A 25360-nucleotide genomic window follows, 5' to 3' on the forward strand; every position below is an offset into this window, starting at 1 on the left:
TGTTCTCCCCGCGAGTCAGGAGCAGGCGGGGCAGAACTCCGGCAAGAGGCGTCTCCCTCCCCCCCACGCCTCTACCGGTAGCTGCTTTGCTGGCGATGGGGACAATGGCGGCACTATGGCTTACTTTCAGGGTACGTCTTATTTCTCCTACTTCTAAAAAAACCCTGCCATGTCTTACTTTCTGACTACGTCTTAAAAAAGGGGAAACACGGTAGTGGGAGGCGAGAGAGAGAATTGTTGGGTCTAATGAAAAATCCAGCCTAAATTAATAATAGCTTTAAGATGGAAAAGGAGAAAGTTTAAAATGCACGTCTACTGCAAAAAGAGATTAGATAGCACCAAAAGCTACCAGGGCAAAGGAGCAAATGTTTTTTTTCTCCCTCTGAAAATATTAAAAGGCAGCCGTTATTTTGATGTGCCTCTAGTGCTAATTGGAGCACATGGGACCCTTGTATAGATGGTGCGTGTTAATTAACCTACAACTTTGTCAATATAACGGCTACCAGGTTCTGATTTATTTCCATTCTCTGCCTTAAGAGGAACCTGTGTGTCCCAATTAGTGCCATAGAGAGAGAGCTGAGTACCCGTTGGCTCTTAGATTTTTGAAGGGAGAGTCGTTATTGCTTCCTCAGCCCAGCATGCCTTGCTGCAACGTGCAAGCTTTTTGTACCGGGCATGATGTAACCTAATTAAGTTGCCTTTAGTTACAGGTAGGTAGCCGTGTTGGCCTGCTGTCAAAACAAAATAAAAATAAAATAGAAAAATCCCTTCCAGTAACACCTTAGAGACCAACTAAGTGTGTCATTGGTACATTGGTATGAGCTTTCGTGTGCATGCACACTTCTTCAGGTACACAAGTTGCCTTTAAAATTCCCCCATTACTTACACCAGGCTTCCTCAGCCTCGGCCCTCCAGATGTTTTGAGACTACAGTTCCCATCATCCCTGACCACTGGTTCTGCTAGCTAGGGATCATGGGAGTTGTAGGCCAAAAACATCTGGAGGGCAGAGGTTGAGGAACCCTGACTTACACACACACACACACACACACACACACACACACACACACACACAAAACAATAAATTGGTACATCCATTTCACACTATTTTTCTAGTTATAGGTAGGTAGCTGTGTTGGTCTGACGCAGTCAAAACAAAATAAAAAAATCCTTCCAGTAGCACCTTAGAGACCAACTAAGTTTGTCAACCCCCCCCCCCAAAAAAAATACCTGGAGTATAATTAGCAAGCTGCCACTAACCAATGGGCTTGGAAATGTCCACATAGTAGACGTGCCTGTTATTTGAAAGCAAGGCTGCTACTGCTGAGCAGCCAATTGGTGTGAAATATGCTTCTACCAGTGTGGGGGAAGTGCCACTTGTTTAGCAAAACAAAATCTTTTAAAAGATTGCATTTATGGGAGCAATGCTCACAGAGTCTCCTCTAAGGAAATTCATCTGTTGCTGAATGAGGGTCTCTATGGGAAATAAATAAGCTTGCAGAAAACTTGAGTCGGCTTCTTGTCTGCACGAAGGATTTGTCAGTCAGCGCAAAGTGTTCTGCAATGAAGACTGTTGAAACTTACACACAACTTTTAGTATACCCAAGAACAGGCACAGGCAAACTCTGGCCCTCCAGATGTTTGGGACTACATTTCCCATCATTCCTGACCACTGGTCCTGTTAGCTAGGGATGATGGGAATTGTAGTCCCAAACATCTGGAGGGCCAGAGTTTGCCTATGCCTGCCCAAGAACCATTGATAATAGGTCCTATTCTATCATTTCTGTATTCTCTATTTAAATGCTTTATTATTTTTTGCATGCACTGTACTGTAAAGATACTGTAAATCTTAAAGAACATCACAAGATGCTCAACCTTTTATAAGGCACTTTTGAGAAAGAATAACTGTCTCCTTGTGAGAGATAGACACAGCCAAACAGAGAGAAGCGCACTGTAAGCTGTTGGGTATCAATGTTTTGCCTAACTCTACCTAACTGACCATGTATTCTGGGGTGGCACATATTGTATGGCACATATTGGCACATATTGTATGTGTAAACTGAGTTAGTCTTAAATGAGAAGGATACTGACAAGCTGGAACGTGTCCAGAGGAGGGCAACCAAAATGGTCAAAGGCCTGCAACCAATGCCTTATGAGGAACGGCTTAGGGAGCTGGGTATGTTTAGCCTGGAGAAGAGAAGGTTAAGGGGTGATAGGATAGCCATGTTCAAATATATAAAAGGATGTCATATAGAAGAGGGTGGAAGGTTGTTTTCTGCTGCTCCAGAGAAGCAGACACGGAGCAATGGATTCAAGCTACAAGAAAGAAGATTCCACCTAAACATTAGGAAGAACTTCCTGACAGTAAGAGCTGTTCGACAGTGGAATTTGCTGCCAAGAAGTGTAGTGGAGTCTCCTTCTTTGGAGGTCTTTAAGCGGAGGCTTGACAGCCATCTGTCAGGAATGCTTTGATGGTGTTTCCTGCTTGGCAGGGGGTTGGACTGGATGGCCCTTGTGGTCTCTTCCAACTCTATGATTCTATTATTCTATGAGTCTGTGAAAGAAGTGTTCCTTTCTCAGGCACCAGCAAAACTGAAGTGATTTTAAAACAGCAGCAGCAGCAGCAACAACAACAACAACTGTAGTTTGAGGGGGAAAGGAAGAGAGAGAAGGTCCATGCAGAAAGGTCTCTAAACATGTCTTCTTTGGTCTGTCTCCCTCCCTCTTTTGTCTTTGCCTTCTTTTAGGGGAGGTTCTGTTCCAAATGGCCGAAGTCCACAGACAGATTCAGAATCAGTTGGAAGAGATGGTAAGCACTTTGCTTCCTGTTGACTTGCCCCTTTTACAGAGGCTGGCCAAGAGGCAGTCTGTTTGATACACGTGGATCTAAAATACATCTGTTGTGAAATACTTGCCAAGTCCTTTAAATAAGAATAAAGCCCCTGTTGAATAAGCCATGAGGCAAACAAAATCATAAATCATATGCTGGCCTCGGCAATGTCAGAGAAATAATGGAAGCTGCACGGGGGGGGGGGGACTGATTGTGGACCAAGATCCTTGCTTGACCGATTGATTTCATGCAGTGCCAGGGAAACTCTTTGCTGCGGCAAGGCAAGTAAACTTCCCTCATATTTTATTCAGGAAAAATAAAGGCATCTCCACTTGATCCATGGCCTATAACTGCTCGTTGCTTCTTTTTTGTGCTTTTACATTTTTAAAAAAACTGCTTTATTTTAACTGATAATTTTATTGTTCTATTCTTTTTGTGAACACCTTTGAGGTTTTATTACAGCCAAGTGGTATATAATTGTTGTGAAATAAATAAAATACACCTGTCTTCTCAGAGCCGGCTTGGCTGTTCTGGTGCTTCTTTGTCCTACATATTATATTCTTGTACTGGTTCACGTTCTGTTTTGTGTACACATGCCCTGATGCAAAGGTCCCATGTGGATTAGTTGCCCTTCACGGCATGCTTTCTCATATTTACATACTGAAATCGTTAAATGTGTTATCTCTCTCCCCCCTCCCCCCCCCCCCCGCATTCTGTTTGGTTCTCAGCTGAAGTCCTTCCACAATGAGCTATTAACACAACTGGAGCAGAAAGTAGAACTGGATTCCCGATATCTAAGTGTAAGTAATAATGTAATCTATATTTAATGTACGGTACATCCGATCACCGGCTCAAATATGATTGCATTTAACTGGTTGATCTAGTACCATAAATGTTTGGGCTGCTCCAAGGCAAGGGGTAGATACAAGGAAGATCATGATCTGGGTGCACATATCAATCTACCGGTGGCCGAGTTTCTTGCAAATTCTGCTGGACTAGCTGAACCTTGATCTGATCCTGCAAGGCATTTCTTAAGATATGTTCTGAAGGACGAGTTCTGAACTACGTTCACTTAATTCAGTTTATTAATTCAGATTATGCTTTATCGGTTAAGATATCATGAGTGTGTTCATCCTTTGTAAATTTAAAACCACAGGGATTCAAATTTATGTGGTTCACTTTTTCAAAACCCATTGTGTTTTAGTTTTGATGTAGGCTTGTGTTGTAGTTTTGATGTTTTGCATTCAAAAAGAGACATTTTGGACATGATATGAGGGCTAGGAGAGTGCAGTTGACTTTCACACTCTTTCTCTGCACTTGTCTCTGTTGAAAGGGGAACTTTCGCATCTCATTCAGTTCCCCTGTACCCCAGAGATGCAAAAAAAAATCCATTTCAAATATGTTGGAGAAGCTTGTGAAACAGGAAATGAAAGCCCATTGTTTTTCTCCAACACCTTCCTATTTATGGTTGTGTCTGCAAAGAGTTTGAGTTGCACTAAATTTTTAAAGAGAGAATACAAATGGTTTCTGAATGTAGGCTCTCTGCTCTGTTCTGTTAATCTGAACAGAACTAGATAAATTCTCCTCAAATCCAGCACTTTCTAGTTCTCATTCGTGTGGGAGCATAACCAGACCATCTCTAGATATGAAATGAACATGGGGAGTTATGAGTCATTAAATCTCAGTGGGATTGTGAATGTTTATGCTACTAATGTTGAAGTAGGTAACATTGCCATGGAAGCAGAGCTGATAATTCTTTATATTAAAAGCTCAACCTGTGTGTGTGTGTGTTTCTTCAGTTCATTCTATATCCAAAAGTTTGATACGACCACTCTCCCTACTCCTCTCCTTCTGAACGAAATAAGAAACTTCCAGACTTTTGAAGACCCAGATCACTGCAGCTTAACTTACAGCCCAGATGAGAAGCCTAGTTTCTAACAGTCCGCTTGCCATTGATTTGCCAAGCACTATCTACTTTCACTTTTACGTGCTTTCGAACTGCAAGGTTGGCAGGAGCTGGGACCGACGGGGTGAGCTCCCGTTGCTCGGTCCCTGCTTCTGCCAAACTAGCAGCTCGAAAGCACGTCAAAGTGCAGGTAGATAAATAGGTACCGCTCCAAGCGGGAAGCTAAATGGCGTCTCCGTGCACTGCTCTGGTTCGCCATAAGTGGCTTTGTCATGCTGGCCACATGACCCGGAAGCTGTACGTCGGTTCCCTCGGCCAATAACGCGAGATGAGCGCGCAACCCCAGAGTCGGTCACGACTGGACCTAATGGTCAGGGGTCCCTTTACCTTTACCTTTATCTAGTTTGGTAGAAAGGAAGATATGTTTGTTAGAAGTGGACGTTGCTTATAAGTCCCTATTGGAGAAACTGGGTGGTTCTTTTTGAGCTGAATTCTACTGTTCCAAACTGATAAGGGTGGTGTTTCTCTCTTAGTGCCTCCCTCTGCAGACTCTCTATTATTATTTTTTAAGGCTTCCGAATTCATGTTGAACTACTATGCCCAAAGAAGGGCAAAGGATTTCAAAACCCAAGCACAGCCCTTTTCCCAAGCATGTAAGAGCATGCTGTGTTAACTTTCCCTTCAGCTAGGACCCCTGTTCTCTTGGTTACTGGGAATGTGTTTTCTGCACTTCCCCCAGAGGAAGCCAGCTTTTTTCCTCTAAGCATGTATTCATTCAAAACATACCCTCTTCAGCAGGTGTGAGGTCAGGAACTTCTTGCCTGTAGGGAGGATGTTAGCTGCGCTCATTAGGAGCAGGGGAAATCTCTGCTCAACTCCTTCAGCTTATTATTGTTTCAGCTCCTCACACCTCTTCCACATACAGGCTGCTCTGAAGAAGTACCAAACCGAGCAAAGGAATAAGGGGGATTCGCTAGAGAAGTGCCAGGCTGAACTGAAGAAGCTCCGGAAGAAGAGCCAAGGGAGCAAGAATCCTCAAAAATATTCTGACAAGGAGCTGCAGGTAGGATGTTGCTTGCTTTTCATTTGCCTGCAAAGGCCTCTGGGTAAAAAAAAATAAAATCACTACTTGTTCTCCTCACTGGTGCTGGATTCCAGCAGGATCTGTGTGGTACTTCTAACTACATATGGCAATGCTTGTGTTTTACCAGGCAAGCTATACGTTGGCATTACTCCCATAGTTTGGCCAGTTTGGGGCAATAATAGTACTTACTGTATATGTTTCCCATCCAGGAGGGCTTGAGCCATCTTGAGCGACAGCTGCATATGGTCATCCAAGTGTAAAGCTGCAACCTTTTGTTTATTTTTTGAACGTTTACAAGCCACCTTTCTGGTTAGTAACATTTTCAAGGTGGCTTAAATAGCCATTGTGACTACCGGTAGTAGCTACTACAGGCAACCCTCGAGTTGCGTTCCGGGTCATTATGTGCTTGTGTGCAACTGAAACACCCTGTTATGTCCCACCCACCCCGCCCTTTTAGTGACCGGTCACTTCCAGGTTTGGCACTGTGCGTGTGTGTGCCATCACGCACATTTGGTCGCACCTAAAACGGGGGTTGCTTGTGCTATGGTCTACCTTCATGGTCAGTGGCAGTACATCTCTGAAGATCAGTTTCTGGGAATCACAGGTGGAGAAAGTGCTGCTGTACTGTGTTTGTGCTTGCGTGCTTCCAACAGGTATCTGATTGGCTACTGAGGGCAGGATGATGGACGGATCCAGCACGATAGTTCTTGTTTTCCTAGTATGAATACAAAACCAGCAAAAACACATAAAGCAGTAAACCTGTGCACACTTCCTTGACACTCAAAAGGGGCTTTGTTTCCAAATAAACATTCACAGGATTGGACTGTACAGCTAGACACTTGGGATAAGTTCTCATTATTCTTTGTGCGATTAGAGCAGAGTTTTCAAAACTCTTCATGTTGGCGACACACTTTTTAAACATGCATCATTTCACGACACGGCAATTCAGTTTTGCTATCAAACCAGAGGTTAAACTATCCCCTTTCCAGCCCTGGGAGGAGCACCGGGAACATTCGTGCGGCAAACTACACACTGTAGCCGACAGACTAACGTGTCGCAACACACAGTTTGGAAAGCTCTAGATTAGAGTGTTGAACGAGGACCTGGAATATCAGGGTTCCAAGCCTTAAAGGCCACTGAGTGACCTTGGGCCAGTCACTGTCTATCAGCCTAACCTACCTCACAGGGTTGGTTTGACAGTGAAATGGAGTGGGAGAGGACAGTATAACCACTTGGAGCTCCTTGGAGAAAAGTTAGGATGCAGAGATAGTGGTGGTAATAATAATAATAATAACAACAACAACAACAACAACAACAACAACAATTTTAACATGTGTAAGTCTGTACTAAGCTGTAGTAGAGTACTTTGTGAAAGCTATAGAGTAGAGTTTCAAGAAAACAAATCACCAGTAGTTGAGATGCATTTTCATTAATGAATTAAACTACTGAGAACTCTTCACTCCCTTCTTGCTTCCTTTAGCATTGCGTGTTTGATAACACACACACACAAAATATATTAGAGTGCCTTCTGTTAACAATATTTTCCTGGTCTCTTAATTTGCATTTGCTCTTTCCTCACTTCCAATCTTAAGTATGCATGTATGTATGTATGAATAAATAAATTACTCTTTCCTATGCCATAGGGGTTTTTCATTTGACAAGACAAATACCTAGTCAGTGACTTCTGATTTCAAGCACACTTGACAAGCCCCATGCTGTGTTCTAATCAGATTTTGATAGTGTCCCCTAGAGATTGAGACAGGCATGAGAGTCTTAAGGCAGACTGTGTCTGTTGCCTGGTGAGAGCAACCAAGTGTCATTGCATGCATCTTGAAGAAAGGAAATTGCTCTTTTTTGTGGGGGGAAACACACACACTGTTTTCAAGAAGACTGATGCACTAAAAAATATGAAAAAGGCTACTATCTTATATATATATATATATATATATATATATATATATATATATATATATACCAAACAATTAGGCATGGATGCTGTGCAAAGAGGACCTGTTTCACAGGCATTGATAGACTAGTGCAGGCATCCCCAAACTTTGGCCCTCCAGATGTTTTGGACTACAATTCCCATCTTCCCCGGCCACTGGTCCTGTTAGCTAGGGATCATGGGAGTTGTAGGCCAAAACATCTGGAGGGCCACAGTTTGGGGATGCCTGGACTAGTGGCACTCAAGGAGTAAAACGAGCATGTTTGTTTGGTTAATCCAGGCATCCCCAAACTTCAGCCCTCCAGATGTTTTGGACTACAATTCCCATCATCCCTGACCACTGGTCCTGTTAGCTAGGGATCATGGGAGTTGTAGGCCAAAACATCTGGAGGGCCGCAGTTTGGGGATGCCTAGGTTAATCTCTCTCTCTCTCTCATATATATATATATATATATATATATATATATATATATATATATGGGTTTAAGGTCAGTGTCTTCTCCAGTTGGTGCCTCACCATGCAAGCACAGCAAGTCTTCAGGATATGTTTGTAGGGATTCCATCAACATGCTTTGGCTTAAAGACATCGTACCTAACTTTTTGCTTTCTATTTTTCCTTGTCATAGACCAGAGTAGCATATGAAATAAGAGAGTATAACAAGAGTTCTAGGGAACTCGCCACCCTATTCCTTGGGAGTTCTCAACCATCCCTTGCTTGCTTTTGAACATGAGTGAGGCACTTTCTTTTTCCAGCGTTTTTTGTGCACACCACTGTCACTGTAAGTCGCTTCAGTGCAAAATTTGTGTAGTGTGTAGATAAGTGGATGGCTAATCTGCGGCCCTCCAGATGTTGGACTCCAAAGGTCCATTAGCCATAGCCAGCATGGTCACTAAACAGTGATAATGGGAGTTGTAATTCAGCAGCCCTCACCAACAATTTGCTTAAATCTGGTTGGGTTAGGTGGGTATGCCTTGTGAATGAGTTTATTTTTCAGCTGTTTGGTGCAAACACTTCCTGCCTTGATACGCACTGTGTAACCATTATCAGCTACTTTATCCTGTAGAGGCGGGGTTTAACCAAATGGTAACTGAAGGTTAAGACTAACTATACTTTTCATATTTTCTGAGCTAAGCATAGAGCACAACAAATCCTAGGGCCTTTTTCAGTTGTTTTAGATGCAGGTGTAAGGAAATAATTGCCTGGTGATTAACCTAGAGATTATGTTGGGGAAGGCCACATGTTTTAATTGTATGAAAAAACAACAACAATGAATTACTTGTTCTTTAATTGGTTGTGCGATTTGAAAAGAGTTGCTGAAGGGAAATAGGAGTGTTTATCAGTAATTGAGTCTCAATTTGGCGAGCTATTTGATGGGGAAGAAAATGCAACGTAATCGTTCTGAATTTAACTCTGGTTTTTAAATTCTAAAAGTAGTTTTAAGAATCTTGTCTCCCAGTTTTGGTATGAGATGCTGTAGGGAGAAATAAAATTGTGTTTCCAAATGTGAAAGTATTGATGAAGCTGTGCTTGTTGCTTAGCATAGTTCCCTTGAAGACTTAATTAAATTTGGCATGCACCTGAGCTTTTAAACCCATCTGAATGCCTGCTACTTAAATACCAGTGGAAGGACTGTCATAAGGTGCAGTTATCTATGCTTTGTTTGAAAGACTCTGTTCATCCACCTTGCTGTGTTGGCAGGTATACGATAGATGTCTGTGCCAAGAATACTGTTACTGTACATTATTACATGCTCCACCCAGACAGCACTTGTGTATTTGGTATTTGTCATTTTACATCAAACATTAAAAACTTCCCTAAACAGGACTGCCTTCAGATGTCTTCTAAAAGTCTGATAGCTGTTTATTTCTTTGACATCTGATGGGAGGGCGTTCCACAGGGCGGGCACCACTTCCAAGAAGGCCCTTGTGCTTTGTGCTTTTGCTTGCTACCATCTGCACACTTGAGTGGATAAATTTATTATATGAATTGCCCCTGAGTAGCTATGTTCAGGCCAACTAAGCCCAAAAATGTATTCTAATTCAAATACATTGCAGATGGGTATTTGTTGGGTAAGATAAGTGAAAAAATATATACATAAGCACAATCCTACTCAGAAGTAAGTTCCACGTAACTCAGTGGGTGTTTTCTCCCCTCTTCCCTTTGAATAAGGAAAACTTAGTCTTAGGTTTACATCTAGATCCAGACTTGTGGTTCATTTCTCTCCAAACAAGCATTGTCTGGTAAGCCAAGAACAGGCACCCCCAAACTGCGGCCCTCCAGATGTTTTGGCCTACAACTCCCATGATCCCTAGCTAACAGGACCAGTGGTCAGGGATGATGGGAATTGTAGTCCAAAACATCTGGAGGGCCGAAGTTTGGGGGTGCCTGGCCAAGAACAAGCCTTAGTGGTAGCTTTGTTCTCGAATGTAGTCTGTTTCAGAAGTCCGTTCGACTTCCGAAACGTTCGAAAACCAAGGTGCATGCACACATTTCAACCATAGTTTGGTTTTCTATGGTTTAAACCAGCCTATGAATCAGACCATTTTGTGCTGATACCCACATTACCAAGCCAACTCTTCTGCAGCCCATTGTACTCTGCGAACTCCTTTGATCCAATCTCAATGTCTGCGGATGGTGAGCAGCTGGTTGATAACAGGGTATCCTGCTGGCCACAATGTGTGCAGAGAGAGGATTTCCTTTTTGACTGTAGACTAAAGAGATGCTAAATATGGCTATGAAATGCAATCTTGGCTTTGTATCTCCTGATCTTGCATCGACACCCAATTTTGTTCTACAAGCGTGTGATCATGTTGACAGTAGTTATTTTAAAAACAGAGCACCGCTCCCTTCCTGGCAGGAGAGTTAGTTTTCGGTCCAGATGCTTCTGGCTTATGGAATTATTTTTCTCTTCCCAATTTTCCCCCACCCAAAACCCCTCAAACCAAGCTAGTGGAGAAACACCTTTTTGGCTAAACTGGCGATGTAAGTGGGATACTAATACGAGAGGCAGAATGTACCCATCTTCGTTGTTTTTGAAGGCTTTTTATTATCAGCAAAATATATTAAACACCCATTCACTACCAGCCAAGTCTTGAAAGTTAAAGAAAAGCATAATTCTGTTTGTTGCAGTAGGAATCCATTACTACTTAGGAAGACGCCTAGACTTTACTTTAGTAGGTACGTTTATTTAACTGGCTGTTAAACATCCAGGACTCAGGTAGGTAGCCGTGTTGGTCTGGATCGAAGTAAAATAAAAAAATTCCTTCAGTAGCACCTTAAAGACCAACTAAGTTTTTATTTTGGTATGAGCTTTCGTGTGCATGCACACTTCTTCAGATGAAGAAGTGTGCATGCACACGAAAGCTCATACCAAAATAAAAACTTAGTTGGTCTTTAAGGTGCTACTGAAGGAATTTTTTTATCCAGGACTCAGACGCTCTGTAATCTCTTGCTTTCATATTTTAGAGCCACAGGAAGTTTAAAAGCTTATTTTGTATGTTGCCATTGTTTGCAGAATTGCAGTATTTTGTCATTGTCCTGAAGCTTTTTTTAAAAAGTCTATTCAAGGGAAAAGGACAAACGGCTGCGCTGGAGATAAGGTAGAATAAATATCCAAATCTTGAGTATACACTAGGCAGGTCTAACATGAGGAATTGCAAGGGGTTTTCGTGGCTGCTTTGCCAAAATGGCATATGAAGATTTCATTCAGCATACCTATTCTTACATCAAAGAGATAGCTGACATAGAAGAGAGACTGAATGTTCCCATTTTAGAGAGCGACGCCATTTCCCAATGGACATGAGTTTTCAAGTCACAAGGCAAAAAGTGGTGGGAAGTGGGATTATTTTCCCTCCATATTGATGAAGAAAAAACCTGCTCCTTTTCCCTTGTGGGGTCCCCAAGAGCCCGTATAGAGTAAGTGTGTTCCCTATTGGTAGGAGAAAATAACAGAGACCAGCCAGAGAATATTGAGAAGCAAGGCAGGTAGTAAAAGCCTGATCTTTATTAAACTGTTGCAACTCGCCACATGCAGGAGGGAGGAGGAACCCAGAACAATGGTGTGCAAGCCCTTATATCAGGCATCCCCAAACTTCGGCCCTCCAGATGTTTTGGACTACAATTCCCATCATCCCTGACTACTGGTCCTCTTAGTAGGGATCATGGGAGTTGTAGGCCAAAACATATGTAGGGCCGCAGTTTGGGGATGCCTGTCTTATATAGACTTTTGAAATTGCCCACCCTGTAGCTCAAGACCACCCCCAAAAACACCATGCATACATCACAGAAGGAGGCGGTCTACAAAAGAAATCCTGTCTACCAGGATCATCATCTTCTTTGGCGATCACTCGTAGTTGAGTAAGATTGAAATACCAGGATACCTGACAATGGTCACTGATTACTTTACCTGGACTGCCCGGCCATTCTTTTGTGATGGTAAATACTTTCATTCCTGAATCCAGGTCAGAGGCCCATAGGCATACACAAAGACTCCCTAAAACAGGTAAGCAAAAGACAATGGAGAGGTTTTCCCATTTCCTTCCTCCTTTCAGAGAAACGTTTGAGGTCAATTTGGGAGAGTCAAAATGGTTTCAGGATTGCTCTCCTGTACTATTTCAGACATGTGTTTGCCTTGTAAATTTATGAACATTTAATTTACATATTTGAGACCGTAAATTCTTAATAGCAATAGAATCAAGAAGCAGGATGTTGAACTGGCATGAAACCCAGTGCATCCTCATTTAGAACTGCCAAGTTGTAGGTGGCCAGCTGGGAGGGAATGAACGTATTTGGCATCCCAGGGTCTGAGCCCTACTCAGATCAAATCTTTGTCCTTAACAGAGCTTGGAAAAGTCACAAATTAGTTTATACGTTAAGTACAGGTGTTCTGTGCTGCTTTGGGGATTATTTATTCCCTGCCTTAAAATTCCTAATTCTGCTAATTCGCTGGCATTTGCAGGATCAATAGTCAGACTACTAATTGTCTAACTATTTGAAGATACGGAACATCTGTTGGGGACAGGAACAACCTTTTCACAACCAAAAATAACTATTTTAAAAATTCTTATTTTATATTATTACAGCTGCACCATGTTGGGATGGTATGAATACAACACATTAATAACACCGCTCCCTTCCCTTTTAACTATTCAATAAGGTACAATTTTTCTCAATTTATACATTCGCCACGTTTCATTTGAATATACAGCTGTACCTTGGATCCCGAACGCCTCGTGAGTCGAACATTTTGGCTCCCCAACACCGCAAACCTGGAAGTGGCCGTTCCGGTTTGTGAACTTTCTTTGGAACCCGAACGTCCGACGCGGCTTCCGATTGGCTGAAGGAACTTCCTGCAACCAATCAGAAGCCGTGCTTTGGTTTCCGAACGTTTTAGAAGTTAAACGGACTTCCGGAACGGATTCCATTCAACATCCGAGGTACGACTGTATGCCACACGTGTGCCCAGTCTGATCCAACAGGAGACCAGACTCCTGTGCCTTCAATAGTTTGTGTAGAAGGAGAAAACAGGCAAGTACTTTGTCACCTGGGACGTGGGTGGCGCTGTGGGTTAAACCACAGAGCCTAGGGGCTTGCCGATCAGAAGGTCGGCGGTTCGAATTCCCCGCGACGGGGTGAGCTCCCATTGCTCAGTCCCTGCTCCTGCCAAACTAGCAGTTCGAAAGCACGTCAGAGTGCAAGTAGATAAATAGGTACCACTCTGGCGGGAAGGTAAACGGTGTTTCCGTGCGCTGCTCTGTTTTGCCAGAAGTGGCTTTGTCATACTGGCCACATGACCTGGAAGCTGTACGCCGTCTCCCTCGGCCAGTAAAGTGAGATGAGCGCCGCAACCCCAGAGTTGGTCACGACTGGATCTAATGGTCAGGGGTCCCTTTCCCTTTACCTTTACCTTTACCTTTACCTTGTCACCTACCATTGTAGCAGTGTGGTTGGGGGGAGTGGTGAAATGTTGCTTGCTGAAATGCAATAAAGACACCTGAAACTGTTGGTTGAGAGAAGCAAAACATTGCGAGAGGCTGCACTGCAGTTTCCCCACGCCCCTGGCCCCTTAAACGCATTTGCTGTAGAACTAATACGGATGTCTGCATTTTGTGAGCTGACTTAGTGGCATGAATACTCATTAACAGTGGTGTTTAATTCTAAACAAGGTTGAAAGAGCGAGACTAGTAAAGCCTTCTGTTATGTCTGAACACTGAGGTTCTGGCAAAGTGCTAACCACTCCCAACTTAACTGCAATCCTTGTCTGGATGTTAGCAGTTGGAATGTTTGTTCCTCCCTGGGAGGATTGGCTTTTCTTTCTTCCTGGCACTAGACGGCTTAATCTTTAAAGCTTGTAGAATGATTAACATGTAGTTTGGTATTGGTTAGAGCAGCTTTCTCACATTTGTATCCACTGGGTGAAGTTTTGTGATGCTATTAGTTGACACCATGTTTGTGCATTGGTGGAGGATACCGGTATGTCAGAAGAGGGTGGTGTAAGCTCTAAAGAGGCATCTCCTCAAGTGCAAAAAAAGGGTTTCCTCTCCTATCACTGCTTAATTATATCTGCTTATTTCATAAAAATTTGTACACAGCTTGAGCAGTTTACAAAAAGATTAAGGCAATAAAAGCAAGAAAAAAATACAACCTAGTCTAAAACATACAAACGTTAAAACATTAGACCAGATTAAAATTTCATCAACTTTCTAAGCACCTGGGTTAAAGGTAAAGGGGCCCCTCACCATCAGGTCCAGTCGTGTCCGACTCTGGGGTTGCGGCGCTCATCTCGCTCTATAGGCAGAGGGAGCTGGCGTTTGTCCGCAGACAGCTTCCGGGTCATGTGGCCAGCATGACAAAGCTGCTTCTGGCGAACCAGAGCAGCACACAGAAACGCCGTTTACCTTCCCGCCGGAGCGGTTCCTATTTATCTACTTGCACTTTGATGTGGTTTTGAACTGCTAGGTGGGCAGGAGCTGGGACCGAGCAACGGGAGCTCACCCCGTCACAGGGATTCGAACCGCCGACCTTCTGATCAGCAAGCCCTAGACTCTGTGGTTTAACCCACAGTGCCACCTGGGTCCCTACAAGCACCTGGGTAGGCTTGTCCAAATAAGGTTCGCAGGCACCAGAAAGAGTAGAGTGAAGGCACCTGCTTGATCTCAATAGGCAGTGAGTTCCAAAGTTATTACAAATGTGGAATGGGTATTATGTGGCAGCTATCGTAGTGCCAATTCCACCGATCCAAGTGGCCACATGTGGGGTATCATAGAATCATAGAGTTGGAAGAGACCACAAGGGCCACCCCGTCCAACCCCCTGCCAAACAGGAAACACCATCAAAGCATTCCTGACAGGTGGCTGCCAAGCCTCTGCTTAAATCAATCTCGTAGGTAAAATGGTCCCCAGTTGTCATATGATTCTTAATTAATAATCTGGACTTCACAACTTTTTAAAAGCCTGATCCTGTGCATGTTTATTCAGTAGGTTAGTGTCACTGATTAAAATGTTGCTTATTCTCAAAAAAACTCAGAGGAATAGCCATGGAATCAGTTCTCGTGTCTCTTCAGGAAGGTGTTTCAGTGGGTTGTAAATGGTGCCTCTTTTTTTGAATTTAAACTAGTGCAGTTCATAGATTCCAGCATTTTCTCGTATGTACTTGCTAGATTAAAGTATTTTCATCTGCCACTGAAGATGCTTCTGCATGATTACATTGTCATTTCTAAATGGAAATGAATTGACTGCCTTATGTTGATTACCGTGAGATTTCCTGACTCAGCTCTCTCAATGTTATTAATCTTTGACATTACGGGAAGGGGGAAATGCAAAAAGGTTAACAGCATTGCTAAACAATGCTCAGCTGCTTATTAGCATTGCACAAAACGTACTTGAAAATCGGTTTAGTACTCTAACTGGACTTAGAAGCGTCAAATCCTAAACAAATTAAAAAAGCTTTCCACCTATATCACTACTCACCTGCACCCAAGTTTGATAGGTCTGCCAATTGGTTGAAGCTAAATCAACTGCCTGGTCCTGTGATTCGCTGCATTTGTATTGTCTCACAAGTGCAGGTGATGGAGTCCAGTGACCATCTCCAGCCCTAAAATTGGCATGGTAGCAAACATCAGTGCCATTGTTCCTGTGCTTTATGCCTTTCTTCGGGGGTTGGGAACCTTTTTTACCTAATGGAGCAGATCTTTTATCTCCTCCACCATGGCAGGCCAACTTTTGACAGGTGGGTGCAACCACTGACCTGTCAATCAGCTATGGATGTCTTGTGGTTGATAGGTGGGTTCTCTAACCCACCTCTCTAGGCTGGTCTGCCTGTGTGGGGGAGATGGAGAATGCATACTTAGGGGTGAAAATCTAGAACTTTGTTTTTCTGGAAGATTTATGTGGATGGGCTGAGCTGAATCTTCACACAGAGTGTCTTCCAAGAGGCATGGGAGTCCTCTCTTCTCTGAGCGTTTTCTAATGCTTCAGCACTATTTGCTTAAATAGCCCGGAGTTCTTATAAAATTTCCATAATTGAAGCCTCATTTTGATATTCCCAGAAGGAGAAATAATTTTAGTTATAGGTCAGGGAACTCTAATGAACGGGGAGTTGGGCTTGAACCAGGCCATATGTGTTTTATGTAAAAGAGACATTAGGAAAAATTATGTAAAAAGCCCAGAGGTACTTAAGCTTAAAAAGAGTATCAGTTTTTGTTCCCAACACCAAAGTGCTCATTCTCTAGAGAGTAAAGGATGAAGAGTAGCCCAATTAAAAGCCTTTTAGTGCTAGATTTAAGCATTCTTCAGTGGCCTTATTTCATCAGACTTGCTTCTGTTCCATCAATTCTTCAACCAAAGAAGTGCTGGCCAAGTTTGAATATAGAAAACCCTCTCCTAGAGTTATAGGCAGTATTCTAACACCATGCACGTCTTGTACAGAAGTGTTTGGAATGTTTGTTTATGAAGCTCATGACAATGCTTGACACTGCACAGATAAGAAAATTAAGGCAAGGCTCTGCACAGGCTTTAAAATCTAATCAAACGTAAGCTAGCATCACACCAAAACTTAGTTTTGAAATTGTTTCAGTACTGTACCTCCAAATTTATAATGAGATGCATCTAGTTCCACACTTCTATGTCTGAGATTACTCAAATTTACTAGGGTTCAAGAACGTTAATGTGCTTCTGTTACAAAACAACTTAGCATATAATATCTGCTGGGTTTTCTTAGCTGTGGCTCTACAAAGTGTTTGCTTTGCCAAATAGAGTAGTAGTCCAAACTGGGGTCCACAAATTCAGTCTGGCCTTCGCAGCCTGCCATAATCTGTTGTCACTTCTGATCCATTCCCCCTTGCTTTCTGGCATGTGCAAATATTGTGATGATCTTCAACATTGCGCCAGCAGGCTGATAGGACTTCCTTTCCTCTTTTATCAGTGGTCTCTAAAATAGATCTACTTAGTTTGGTTTGCATGTAACATTAAGCCAAACCATGGATTAGCATGAATGAGAAAGTTTCCAGAGAGGAGATTGCAGCTGCATTACTTCTCCTCCAGTCCTTCAGGAGCTGCTCTGCTGTGATCTTAGCTATACCAAAAAGAAGGACACCATGAAATCTGGCCAGAAATTTCAATGTTAGGAATAAATCCTACTTGTGAGTTACAGTCAAATAAGGTATGTATTTTGGTAAGACTAACAGTCTTGAACAGAACAAATGAATACAAACAAGAAATGAGCTTCAAGTTCACTAGAGCAGTGTTTCCCAACCTTGTGCCTCCAGATGTTTTGAGACTACAATTCCCATCATCCCTAGCTAGCAAGACCAGTGGTCAGGAATGATGGGAATTGTAGTCTGAAAACAGCTGGAGGCACAAGGTTGGGAAACACTGCACTAAAGTATATGTAGTTTGAAATAAATGTTACAACTTAGAAAATAATAGCACATTACAGTGTAACGACACAAAAGATATCAACTAAATAATATCCGTAAATATCCGTAAATTCCAAAAGTGCTCAAAAGGGTCGTTTTATATAGAGCCGGAATGCCAAGTCGATTCAGTAGAAGAACCCAGGACAGGGACCTGTTTTGATGTGGATGTCTTCGTCAGCTAATACATATATGAGGTTGTGTTGACTTGTGAAATAGAATTCTATGTTTTTCAAATATCGTGTCCGAGTTTGTGGATATCAGCGTGTATCTAAATATTTCTAAATGATCTTAGCTATGGCTTAGTTAACATGTCTTCCAAACTTGGGCTCATGGTTTGTCTTGTTTGAGCTGAAACCTAAGAACTTGATTTTTTCCACCACAAAGTCAGATAGGTACAGTGGTACCTTGGTTTAAGAACAGCTTAGTTTATGAATGACTTGGATTAAGATCGCTGCAAACCTGGAAGTAGGTGTTTTGGTTTGTGAACTTTGCCTTGGAATAAGAACATGTTTCGCTTCCTGTTGAGTGGGTTCCATTTGTAAATTGAGTCCCCCGCTGCTATGGGAAAGCACACCTTGGTTTAAGAATGCTTTGGTTTAAGAACAGACTTTCAGAACGGATTAAATTTGTAAACCAAGGTACCACTCTAGTTGTTTCTCCATCCATACCATAAAATCCCCCAATGGATGCCGACTTTGTTTGCTTTATTGTAAGGTATTTGGTGTTAGTAGAGACAAACCCAGACCAAAACATTGTTTAAATCTATACCAAATAATTAAATATGTTCAAACTATCATTGGGATTATTGAACAATGCTTGACTTCTTGTTTTTGAAACCATAACCATGAAACCTCTACCAGCATAACCTTGTTCTGCTTTCACATTTATATCTGGTTGAAACCAGTCATACAAGACATGGCTGATTTCATTGCATAACAATACTGGGCAAGATTTGGAACACCGAATACCTCGTCTACTATTTTCAGATAAAAGTACACTAACTCAGGCGTGCGTAACTTGTTGCGCTCCATATGTTTCTGGACTATAAACTCCCATTGTCTCTGGCCATTTGCCACGCTGGCAGGGGCTGATGGGAGTTGTAATCCAACAACATCTGGAGGGTAACGGATTCCCCACTCTGGTACGGCTGAAACCGTTCAAGTTTACTAAGCCATACAATGTTAAATAGCGGCCCCCTGGTTAATAGTTAAAAAGGACACTATTTGCGGTATACAGGCAATCCCCCCATTTACACAGGGCATTGCGTGTTTAAGTGAAATTGTTTATATTTGATACACCATTGAAAAAGCCTGCAAACATCCTGTTCTGCCTCTGCCCCACCCTGAATTGCCCCTTGGTGTGACTTTTGGACATGATGCGCTTGTGCGCAATCATGCACATATTCAATGTGCCTCAATGGAGGATTGCCTGTATTAACAAGCTGGAACGTGTCCAGAAGAGGGCAACCAAAATGGTCAAAGGCCTGGAAACGATGCCTTATGAGGAACGGCTTAGGGAGCTGGGTATGTTTAGCCTGGAGAAGTGAAGGTTAAGGCCATGTTCAAAGATATAAAAGGATGTCATATAGAGGAGGGAGAAAGGTTGTTTTCTGCTGCTCCAGAGAAGCGGACACGGAGCAATGGATTCAAACTACAAGAAAGAAGATTCCACCTAAACATTAGGAAGAACTTCCTGACAGTAAGAGCTGTTTGGCAGTGGAATTTGCTACCAAGGAGTGTGGTGGAGTCTCCTTCTTTGGAGGTCTTTAAGCAGAGGCTTGACAGGCATATGTCAAGAATGCTTTGATGGTGTTTCCTGCTCGGCAGGGGGTTGGACTGGATGGCCCTTGTGGTCTCTTCCAACTCTACGATTCTATGATTCTATGATTCTATGAATAATCAAAATACATCCGCAGCAGGTTTTTCCTGCCTCTCTTTTTGGTTCCACACTTGTGGAAGCAGGAGAGATGCTTACCCCTTTAAGACATCCGTATAAGTCTCTCTCTCTTCCTGGCATGAAGCAAGAGACCCCCTTCTTCCTTTCGGTTCTCTGAAACAAGTACAGTAAGGACCTGCGGGGACAAGAACATCGCCCATGTTACAGTAGTGCAAATGACATCCAGAAAGTAGCAACCTGAGCATTTGTGGAATCCCTGCTTACAATTCAGTCTCTTGTTTCGTCCATGTTAATTGAGTCACACTTCAGGCAATTGCATTAGTTATGGAGCTGTTAGTATGCACACTATAAAAAATCCGCAAGAAGGCTCCCCCCCCACCACACTTTTAAACATGTGACAGTTTGCTGGAAGACAGTGTGTTTCTGTATCCATATGGTAATAGAAACTCATTTGCTGTTGGGGAAAGAATAAGATACAGCACTGCAAATGTTTAAAGCAGACAGAACCTTTGCTGTTGGGTTTGTTAAGTTGCACGGAAAGAAATTGTTTCTTTGTGTGTGGGGGGGGGGAGCAAGGTACTAGTCTTCTTTCCTACAGAGGAGGGTGCATGGGACAGAGAATATAATTTATTATTTGTACCCCACCCATCTGACTGGGTTGCCACAGCAACTCTGGGCAGAAAACCTGTCATGACAGCAGAAATCTGCACAGCATTGGATGTCACCCAGGAAGTTGAAAAAGTGGCAAAAGTTATATAGACGAATAGAAACAGTCGTACCTCGGGTTGCGAACACTTTGGGTTACGAACTCCGCAAACCCGGAAGTGTTTTCGTCGCGTGCGTGTTCCGCGCATGCGCAGAAGCGGCGCACACGCTTTGCGCATGCGCAGAAGCGGCACTCGGTTTGCGACCTTTTCGGGTTACGAACTGCGACCCGGAATGGATCGTGTTTGTAACCCGAGGTACTACTGTACTGTGTTTCATTTTGCCCAGAACCAGTTAAAACAGCGGTTCCCTATATTTGTCAATTGTCTTCCTTCTGGAAATTCCTCTGCACTGCTAGCTTTATGAAGATGGGTCCCAGATGCTTTTTCTGTGGAAGGGATAGTGCTTGGTGGCGAAAAATGAAACACCCACGTTGTCAACAAATGAAGTACGGGGGGGGGGGCTTCAATATTTTTTTACAATACTGTGAATGCGTGGCACTTCAGACAGAGGTGGGATGGCTTCTGTTTTGTCATTCCTGAAAATGGGTCAGCTAGCTTGTGGAAGAGAAGGACTTAATATATATATATATGAATTTGCACATGTTCTATATTTGACAAGCTGCAGCTAGTACAGATTTCTATCAATGTATGAACAAAATGTTCCATGCAGGGAGAACCTGGTTTGTCTCTCACTTTGCAGTCTAAGCCTATCCACAAATTAGCCATTGGTTAAAAGGAGCTGAGCAAAGGAAGACGAGAGGGGTAGGTGGGGAGGGTCAATGAGGTGGGGAATAGGTAAAGGTAAAGGGACCCCTGACCATTAGGTCCAGTCGCGGACGACTCTGGGGTTGCGACGCTCATCTCGCTTTATTGGCCGAGGGAGCCGGTGTACAGCTTCCTGGTCATGTGGCCAGCATGACTAAGCCGCTTCTGGCGAACCGGAGCAGCGCACGGAAATGCTGTTTACCTTCCCGCCGGAGCGGCAAATGATCAAAACAAGGAGAGAGGCAGGCTTTCTCTTAAGGGGAAAGGGATGAAGGGGTTGGGAATAGGGATCTATTTTAAGCAAAAGCACCTGTAGTTAAAAAGCAGGAGAGCTGGAAAGTGTGATGTTAAGAGTGTGACACTCAAATTGCATTATGCCCTCCACTCCTTGTTGTATGTGATGCCAATGGAAGGGATTCTCAAAACTGAGTAGTGGTGGCATCAACTATTTCTATTTCTGTCACCTGTGATTAGAGACTTTAAGAAACCAGAGGTGAGGGGCAGGTTTTGTGTCTGTGGGTCTGGACACAGTATAGTGCTTCTGAAATAAGATGGTGTGTATTTTATTTTATTTTTAAATGTCTACTCTGCCTGATTACCCAAGGAAACTCAAGGGCGGCAACAAATTACTAATGATTAAAAAAATTACTAATTACTAATAAAACAGGTAAAAATCCTCAAATGAAAGCTAATTCCACACAAAAAATGAACATAAGACTAAAAACAAATTTAACAATTCCAATTCAGCCATCAAATGAACATGAAGCTAAGCTAGTGAATGAATTAATTAATTAGCTGAAGGCCTTACAAAAAAAGAAAAGAAAAAAAAGCCACATCTTCATTAACTACACAAGGCGATATTATGACGGGGCTTAACAGACCACGCTTGGCAAAGCATTGCACAATGTGGGCTCCACAGCAGAGAAACCCCGTAAGCCTGGCTGACATCAGCTTCATCTCATGAGATTGAGGGACCTGGAGCAGGGATCTTGAAGCAATCAGGGAGGAAACTATGAAGAAGGCTGCTATTAAGGTAAACAGGTCCCATTATTTGCTTTAAAGGTTAAACGCCACCTCCTTGAAATTGAGCCCAGAAGCTCGCTCTCATTGGCAACTAGTGCAAATCCCACAAAACTGGTGTGATGGATTCAAATCGGCACCCTAGCTGCTCCGGAAAGTTTCAGCGCTTTTTCCAAGTGCGGCTCCACATATAGCATGTTGCAGTATTCCAATGTGAAGGTTGCTAAGGCACAAATGACACTGGCAAGTCTGTCTTTGTCAGGAAGGGACCACAGCTGATGTAGCAGCTAAAGCTGGTACATATGGAATCTGTGGGAGGAATTCAGCATAGCGCTATGGCAAATGCTCCATCAGCACGAGCTTTTCAGCTTGCCACACACCCCCCCCCCCCTAGGCCTAGACTATTTCTAGGGATATGCAGAGGGAGAAGAGTGGGGAAAGCCCCATTGCACTAACTTACTTTTATTAGACATTACAAGTATGGAGTATCATAAAACATCCATATATAAAATTTTAAAATATATACAAATAAACAGCCATGTAAAATATATAATGACGAGGATTTTCATTGGGATTTCTTCCCGCTAAATAGTGCCATTCACCACTCTATAAGAGATACTATTGACAAAAATGCAGCTACCCTTGCAGTTACTTCCAGGTTAATGTCAGACAGATAGAATCTGATATTTTCATTGTGCTGTAATGTTAGTCTGCCCCAAAAAGGGGATAGCATGCGTTTGCATAGCTGGTTGTACTGTAGAAAAGAATATGTTCTACAGTGTCCAGCACATTCAAAGAACATCCACAACGTCTATCACTTTTGGGGATGATTAAATATCTGTCCTTGACAAAAGCTGAGGGGGAAACGTTCATTCGGCCTAACGCAAAGGCCCTGCATTGGACTGGAATTATTAATTTTAAGATATAAGTGACCCTCTTATCTGTTGTATTTAAACCATAGGACTTGGGGGACCAATTTTATTTCTTTACAGCTGACTTGATGTTTTGTTTTTCAATGTCCCTTAATCTGGTTTGAACATTGTGATAAATATATTGCTCACTTGAATTATATAAGAGTTCTAAGTCAATACCAATAGATCTGATTTTGCTATCTATTGGAACCCTTTGGATTTATAAGAGTCCTTAACCAAGAGAGCCAACTCGAAGGTTGGCAACAAAAATGGCAACACAACCAGTATTTTTTAGTGCTAGCCCACACCCAGTGTTCCATCATATGTATACCTAGTTCTGCACACACCTTGCCATACAGTGGTGCCTTGCTTAACGAATGCCCTGCTTAATGAAATTTCCGCTTAGCGAAAGGATTTTTCAAGCGGAGGTTACCTCACTAGACGAATGCGTTTTACGAAAAATTCGTCTAGCGAATCGCGGTTTCCCATAGGAATGCATTGAAATTCAATTAATGCATTCCTATGGGCAAAAAAAAATTCAAAAAAATTTCAATGCATTCCTATGGGATTCGCTAGACGAATTATTCGCTATAAGAAAAGACCCGTGGAACGAATTAATTTCATCTAGCGAGGCACCACTGTACTTGATTGGATACCATTGCACTAACGTAAGTCTTCATGTGGACTTCTGCCAGTGAAGCTAGTTAGCTGAATTCTGGCCAGTCTATATACAAAAGTGGCGCCTTCCCCTTTTTTCAAGATTATAATCCTATTTCGAAATTAAATGAGTAGTGTTATTATCCAATATCTGGTTGGTTAAGGTATTAGGGTATTCACTGTGAACTCTTGCCCCAGCTGTAAACATGCCCAGGCAGTCACTTGCAATTGTTTGATGGGGTTTCTGATGCCTCAGATGGCTTTCATTTTAGGGGGGGATAGTGATATGTTGGACATATCTGAAAACCTTAGAAGAACCTGAAAACATGCATAATAATCTCTCTCAGGAGAAAGGTTGTTTTCTTAGCTACAGTGGTATGAGAACTACAGTACCAATCTTGGCTCATCTTATTCATGCTTTCAAAAGATGATTATGAAAGGCTCAATCTCGAAAGGGCCTTTTCTTTTTCTTTTATTGGATTATTTCTAGCTGTTTGCCCTCTATTTACTGTTTGTATCCAGATACATTATACATGATAGGAAGGAATATGGTTGACCATACTTGGTCAAGCCAATAAAGCAAATCTCGGCCACTAGCTCATCCCTCCTTTTTGCCAGTATTGGATGGGTTGCAGAAGGCGCATATTTCATAGGGAAATGAAGGGTTGGTGGGATTAATTCCTTTTCCATCTGTTTCCTTTTTGGCTTCCAGCACCCTGAGCATGCCAGCTGTTACCTGACATCCATTGTTGTACAGTGGTACCTCGGTTTATGAACACAATTGGTTCCAGAAGTCTGTTCATAAACTGAAGCGTTCATAAACTGAAGCGAACTTTCCCATTGAAAGTAATGGAAAGTGAATTAATCTGTTCCAGACGGTCCGTGGAGTACTTAAACTGAAGCGTTCATAAACTGAAGCAAACTTTCCCATTGAAAGTAATGGAAAGTGGATTAATCCATTCCAGATGGGTCCGCGGCGTTTGTAAACCGAAAATTCGTAAACCGAGGTGTTCATAAACCGAGGTTCCACTGTACTTGCTATAGCAAACTTTTCCTAGGTACACGTGAAATAGTTTCTGCAAACCTCTGCTGGCTGCTGCCATCAATCGCCCGTCCCCCCTCTGCTATCCGTGTATAAGACGTCCCACAATTTTTGCCTGTTATTTCTAAGGAAAAAATACCGTCTTATACATGGAATAATACGGTACTTGTCTCTTTTTAATTAACATTTTAAATTAACATTCTAATTTTAAGTTTTGTTTTGAGCTTATATCAGTACAACAAACGACCACCACCACAACAAAAAGAAACAGGCTGGTAGAGGGAGGAAGGAAGCGGGCCACTTCATTCTTATTTTTTTAACTGGCTGAACAAAATGGATGTGCATGCTATATCACCTTGAACTGAATGGTTCTGAAAAACTTGCACTCAAAAATTCTCCCAGGGGTTCACAGCCTAGAGAAACCTGCATAAATCTCTTCCAGAGTTTTGACTTCTCCTAACCTTGCTGCCTCTCATTTCTGAACTAGTTCCTTGACTGATCAGTGCCCTTTGTTCAGTCACTGTCAGTCTTGGTCTCTCAATATATTGCTTAGCCTACCTGTTCACTGCAGACACCTACCTGCGTTTTCTGTCCCACACTCTTTCCCCTGTAATGGTGTGGGATTGCATGTGAGATTGTCTTCCAGGAAGTGAGGAGGGTCTTGTATGTGCTATGTGCGCGTAGA

At 42.6% G+C, this 25360-nt stretch overlaps 1 protein-coding gene across 1 annotated transcript in view; it reads left to right on the forward strand.

Annotated features, from left to right (window-relative positions):
* Window positions 1-25360, forward strand: part of BAIAP2 (BAR/IMD domain containing adaptor protein 2) — a 134506-nt gene that overhangs the window by 67293 nt on the left and 41853 nt on the right. The window contains exons 4-6 of the mRNA XM_060271059.1: window positions 2746-2807; window positions 3557-3628; window positions 5660-5797. Coding sequence (XP_060127042.1) covers window positions 2746-2807; window positions 3557-3628; window positions 5660-5797 — 272 coding nt within the window. The remainder of the gene's footprint in view (window positions 1-2745; window positions 2808-3556; window positions 3629-5659; window positions 5798-25360) is intronic.

Source organism: Zootoca vivipara, chromosome 2, assembly GCF_963506605.1.
Source record: "Zootoca vivipara chromosome 2, rZooViv1.1, whole genome shotgun sequence".
Taxonomy (NCBI): domain Eukaryota; kingdom Metazoa; phylum Chordata; class Lepidosauria; order Squamata; family Lacertidae; genus Zootoca; species Zootoca vivipara.